At 40.9% G+C, this 6,000-nt stretch overlaps 1 protein-coding gene across 9 annotated transcripts in view; it reads right to left on the bottom strand.

Annotated features, from left to right (window-relative positions):
• Window positions 1-318: 318 nt before the first annotated feature.
• Window positions 319-6,000, bottom strand: part of DLC1 (DLC1 Rho GTPase activating protein) — a 221,605-nt gene continuing 215,923 nt past the window's right edge. For 8 of the 9 annotated variants that reach the window (XM_042052884.1, XM_042052882.1, XM_042052883.1 and 5 more), the window contains 6 exons: window positions 5,487-5,700; window positions 4,953-5,067; window positions 3,827-4,048; window positions 3,173-3,390; window positions 2,823-2,996; window positions 319-2,286 (listed from right to left, as the gene is read on the bottom strand). In XM_042052884.1, coding sequence (XP_041908818.1) covers window positions 2,166-2,286; window positions 2,823-2,996; window positions 3,173-3,390; window positions 3,827-4,048; window positions 4,953-5,067; window positions 5,487-5,700 — 1,064 coding nt within the window. In that variant the 3' untranslated portion in view covers window positions 319-2,165. The other variant, XM_042052886.1, reaches the window with a different exon arrangement.

Here is a 6,000-nt window from a genome sequence, read left to right as displayed (position 1 = left end):
CCCTGTTAAATTCAAGCATACCTTTCTATAAGACAGGAGCAAACCAGAGGTTTCTTCTCATTATAGAAGTATGAAGCAATTGACTAGGGAATGTTTCTGTCCAGCTATCTGTCATTGTGATGTCCTGTCTTCCAAAAACTTTGCAGTTGCTTTAGTACCTGACTTTAACAATACTAAAAATATCAGTCTAGGAGAGGGCAGGGGTGGCTCCGCTGTTGGCTGTAGTATGTAAAGAACCAGAAGTAAGAAAAACACCTCCCCCTCTGGGTATAACAGTGGAAGGAAGAATGCAGAATAAAATAAAACTCATTATGAATATCCAATTTTAAACATTTAATAGTGCACTTATTGAGTATATTCTGTACAGACATCTATAGCAAGTTAAACATTTTCCTTTCTCTCGTGTAGATCATACTCATGTAAAGCACATTTACAATAGAAAACATACTTGAGGTACAAAAACCCAAAAAGAATATCTGAGGTATAAATACAGGTATATTTTAAATAATCTTTATCATGCTTAATCTATGTTTGACAGTACACTGTGGGCAAGTATACATGTTTACAATAGAATGGTATGTACAACATACAATTTTACAAATTCAGAAGTGTTTGATGTAGAAGAATATACAAGATTTTCCTACTCATGAGGAACATTGTTACTGGAAGTACTACATTATTTGCCATTATAAAAAAAAATCTTCATCAAAAAGCTTAAAATAATACTGACAATGGTAAAAAAGTCTCAGTCAAAATTCCATCTTGCAACTCATTCATACCCTAGCCACAAAACACATTTATCACTTAATACTGCACCTTGAAAACAAATCTTTACCTTTACAGTAAAACCTACAGAAAGACATCTTTCCAGAGGACCTCAGGACTTCCTACAGTTCATACAAGCTGATTCTCAAGAAGGGGGAAATATCCCAAAGGGTTTAAAACAAAACAAAACCAAAGACAAAACTGCACCCTCCCTCCTTTCTGGCCCCTAATATAACCCTCCAAACTGCTCACATGCAGGTTCTGTTCACGTTAACATGCAGCTTTTAGGAAAACAGGCACAGGAGGGAGAGTAAGGGAAAGAGCTTGTGTGACCCTCCCTAGCCAAGTCACCCCAGCTGCTACTGCAGGAGTCCTGCCACCTCCTGTCACCACAACTCCAGTGTTGACTTTTTTCCTCTTGAGCCATTAGAATACAATAAAATATATAAAAGCTCATTAAAACACCTATAGATAATGCAGGTAGGAGTAAAAGCAACAGACATTTTGAGTTTTTTTAAACGACTGATGTTATTGGCTCTCCTCACTGTTGCAGGCATTTCATTTCTAAGCTGGTACTTTGCTCAAAAGTATATTTACTTAAATTTGCTATAGAATTGGTCATCACTCCTAAAAGATCATCTGGATAAGGAGTGGACAGTAGCTGAAGCAAGCCTCTTGTAACATCTGCTTAGGGTTTTCAACAAGCTTAGAGCTGAGGAAAAGGCACAACTAGCACATTTGAAGGATGGCTACTCCTGGTCCACAGGGGAGTCCCATTCAAGGTTGAACTGTATCCAGCATACTAAAATCCATTCTGGTTGCCTATCAGTGTACCAGACACATTTCAAGTTTGACTTCTTCTATCCTTTCAATCATTGTCACACTCATTCACACTTTAATCTCTGTGCAAACCTTTCTCTGCTTATCTCAGTGAGAACATATTGAAGAGTACCAACTATTCCAGTGGATACACCAGTCCCTCAATGCACTACAAATAAAATGACATGAGTATGTACATAAAGCTAAGTATTTCACATGGGAATGATGAGCCTTCACCATATTTCATAATATATTTTGCATTTAAAGAAATTTGCTTCTCAGAAGCAATTCAAACCATCTAATAGACATTTTTTTTTTAAATTTTTATTTTTTGCACAGTTCTCCTATGTATTCCAGTCGAGGCCTACACTATAGACCTTACACAGACAGGAAGCAGCTTTAAAGTGTATGGTATGGCCACAGTCCTATAGTAATGCTCACAGTCAAGTTCTCACGCTGTCATCCCTTCACGACACGACTTGTAGATGGAGCACAGGTCTGGTCTGCAGCGCGCAGGTCTCAGTTTTGGGTAATGTCTGCGTTGCTGAGGTGTGAAGCGCGTGGCTGTTCCTCTTCAGTAGTCACCTGGATTTTACTTCTTTGCTCTCAGGATTCTGCTGACTGAAAGAGTCTCGTATCTTAACAATTTCTGATGCACACAAGTGTCCGAAAGACTTGGTGTACCAGTCTGGCATGTGGCCCCTGTTGCGTGCAGGAAAAAGTAATGAAAAGGAAGGTATCAGTGACTTTATGTATTTTCTTAGTCACAATCAAATATGTATCTGGCTGGTTAAATGCCTGACTAGGAAATCTCCTTAGTTCTGCTTAGTGCGCAGCTCAACCGTACTAATATATAGATTTGCTCAAAACCAAGTTTGCCACAGTAAGGGAAAGTTATGGAAAGTTTTGTGACAGCCTGGTCCTCTTTACTACCCTAATATTAAAATTAACATGTCCTTGCATCCAGATATGACTGTCAGAGGAAGGGGTGGGGTTGTATATCAATAGTGATGGTGGAGCACATACTGGAGGCTTCTAATGAAACAAACTATACCTGCTGCCAGATGTGCTCTGAAGCCAACTTTCTGTGGCATCTCAGAGACCTGTGTGCTTGTCTTTGAGAAGGATGTTCTACTGGCCAAGCTAAAGTCTGTTGAACTGTCTAAGTTTTCCACTGACCACACTGAAACTATGCAAGAAAATTTACCACCTCCAAAGGACAAAGTGGGATTTCCTACCTTAAATCAATTCTGCACATGTAGGTAAGTTTCGATTTTCCTGACCCGCAGGGCTCAATCAGATACCTCGACAGAAGCACATTGACTCTAACACCTGCCATGGGTGCCCGGTCGTGGTCCACTGAGGTTGCTAGTAGCACACAAGCTCCTTTGGGGAAGTTTGTCCTCCATGTTCTAAGAAAAAAGAAGAAAACCAAAAATCTTTTATTTGACAAACAGTAATGCAAACATCTAATAAGAATTCAAATTAGGCACAAATAGATATTTACCAGTATAGCTGACATTATAAAGAAATAGTCAAGGCTGTCATATGTGTAGGATATAAACATCATTGCATATGAAAGTCTTACCTTAAGACTACAAAGTCCCTGGCTGGATGAGGTGCCATGCTGTTCTGGACATACTGGTATATATCTGTCTGGCTATCCAAAGGCTCAATTACTTTTGACTCTATAAGATCTTCATCCCAAAGATGCTGCTCTTTAAGTAAACGATTTAAAACATCCTCTGGTGTAGCTGAGATTTCAATGGTAGTTTTCCATAATCGGAGTGGGGGACCTTCACATACCTGGGGAAAATTAGCAGACTCCTTAGTTTTCCTCTTCCTTACACTTTCTTTTTCAAGTTTATTTTTTAAAAATTTTGTTGAAACACTTCTCCATCTGCTATTTCTGAGCTGTACAAGATCAGAGATTAGAAACTTCCTACTGCTTGCATAGTGACTCAGCTTGTTAAGGCTTTGCATGTGTGAGTGAAGGTGTGTAAATTCAATACAGTGAACATTCCTGGGCTGGATAAACAGAAGAACACAAATCAGTGCATGTTAGCAAGCTACTGCTGAAAGACAACAGTGTTTTTATATGATGTGCAACTGCATCAAAAGATTAAGATTTTTTTCCTAATATCTATCTGCAAAGTAAAGATGTGTACTGAACCTTCTATAATATCTTATGTCACAAGTGAGCTAAGACCCAGAGCTGTGGTGTGAGTGACAGGGTGCATACCTTCTTGTATGCCAGGTCTGCTTGCTCTGATGTGGAGCAGCTGACCCAGCCTTTAAACTTCTCCTTCATCTCCTTGAGTAAGTCATCCACGCAGTCCTGGAGGTAGCAGTGGTAGTCGGAGGGCTCAGTGTTGCTACTGCTGCCCCGGAGCTCCTCCAGGCTGAGGGGACGCAGGTCCTGCTCTGTGTACGAGTTCCGACCCCTGCTCATTTCTTCAGGTATCTGAGGGATGACAAGGGTGAAATCATCCTCTTGCAGCTCTCTCCCCAGATCACTGTGTTAGTCTGGAAGTCCAATAGCCACAGGGAGCTGTGTATGTTAGCTTTGTAAGTGATGGGATGTGCATGTGTCAGGTTGAGCAATCAATAAGCAGAAATGCCAAAATTATGTTTGTGAGTTTGATTTAACTCAAATTAGTCTCTCTTTTATGGGGTGTCTTATTTTATTCTGTAGAGTATCCCCCTTTACTACACAACTAGATTCATTCCCACAGCACAGTTTATCCTGCAAACTGAAGGAAGAAGGGAACAGTTGTCAGCTGCAAGAAAAGAGACAGGCACGTCTTCAGTTGAGGGCTCTGAAAAGATTTGATGACTGTGAGGAAAACCAGGACTCGGCTTGTCTGGTTCTCCATCGCAGGCCCTAGAGGGACCGTGCTTTAGTTCCTACAGACCCTTCAACCTATGGTTTGACAGTGTTACATTCCAGGATGCTTTTGTGGCCTGTCTTGCTAACTCTTGGGAATTTAAGTATAAAATGAGCACTGAAATTCCTGGAAATAGCTTCTTGCTTTGTAATTAGAGCTGAGGTTCACAGATCCTCATGGCTGCGCAATAAAAACTTGAAAATGTATTTCAAGTGTTCGGATGCAACAAAAATGTGCCAAACCCCACAAGTGTCTCCTGACTTTAGAGCACCGGTGCCAACAGAACAACTCTCTTCTCTTCTGGCACCACTTCTAATTCATGTATGCCCACAGATCAGGGTGCAAAGGTTTTTAAAAAGCTACTTATCATGTGCTAAACTCCATTAAAATAAAGAGACATTCCTAGCTTTCCATTATACAGCAGATCTAAGACATGTTGATCAATATTCCACCCATCAGTTTTGTAAACAGGTGTTTTACCTGAAAGAGTTTCTTGCATTCAGCAATCATATGAGCTAGCCCTTGGGTTGCAGCCAGATTTTCATTTAGGTCCTTTTGATCGGGTTTTCCCAGGCTTGGTTTTCTTTGCATCACCCTTCACAGGGGAAAAGAGCACACATACACACATACACAAATCCAGTTATTTGTTGCAGAGCAAGAGACATTTTTGGGAAGAAAACAGTAGAATTCCCAAATTTAGAGTAATTCGTAATTTAGAGCAGTGCTGCCTGGTACCAAATAATGGCATGGTGTTGCCAGCTTCTCTTGCTACTCTTTCTAAACCTGTTCTTTGGAATTCCCTCCTTCTACCCCTATTTTTTTCCATCTTATGAACTTGTTTATATTTTAAAAAATCTCCAACAAAAGGTAGGATCCCATAACTGTTCTACAGCCGGTGCTCTCTGAGGTGTCCGAGGTGATCACAGCTGACAGGATCAATCCTAGACCGTGCCTGTTTTGCACATCCTGCCAGCTGTGCTATGGGACCAGTGAGCCCTGCTCCCAGAAACGTACCTTGGGGAAGAATTCTCTCTTTTGAGAGTGTTCAAGTGGAAGAGGGAAGGTGCTAAGCAGACGGCCAGGTTTGTTGGTGTCATCTGGTTTTCCTTCACTGCAGCTGTGACATCACTCAGGAAATAGAGAAGAATCTGGAGGACCTCCCTGTTCTCGTCAGGTAAAAGCATAATGGCAGCCTTGATAGCCTGGAGACGCTGATCCTTTGGCACATCTGCATAATATTAGTAATTCTCTCATCAGCCCATTGATTTTCCACACACACAGCATGAATACATCCCAAAGCAAACTCCAGCTTCAAATATTTGACTCGAGTTTGAAGTGATTTCCTTCAGGATGCATACCATTTGTAGGAAACATGAAGGAATTTTTTTTAACCCGCTAGTTTAACTACCCTCAGCTATTTCCTGCCTCACAAGAAATGCAAGCAAGAAGCTGTGCCTAGGCCAGAGTTAATTTTAGATTTAGCTTCAACAGCTACATGCTCCCACAGATGCACTAAAAGGACAGAAGC

Source organism: Corvus kubaryi, unplaced genomic scaffold, assembly GCF_017639235.1.
Source record: "Corvus kubaryi isolate FWS band 111438036 unplaced genomic scaffold, C.kubaryi_AGA036_p1.0 split1-131, whole genome shotgun sequence".
NCBI lineage: Eukaryota > Metazoa > Chordata > Aves > Passeriformes > Corvidae > Corvus > Corvus kubaryi.
The sequence above is the reverse complement of the archived record's forward strand: the minus strand, read 5'-3'. Positions and strand labels throughout refer to the sequence as shown.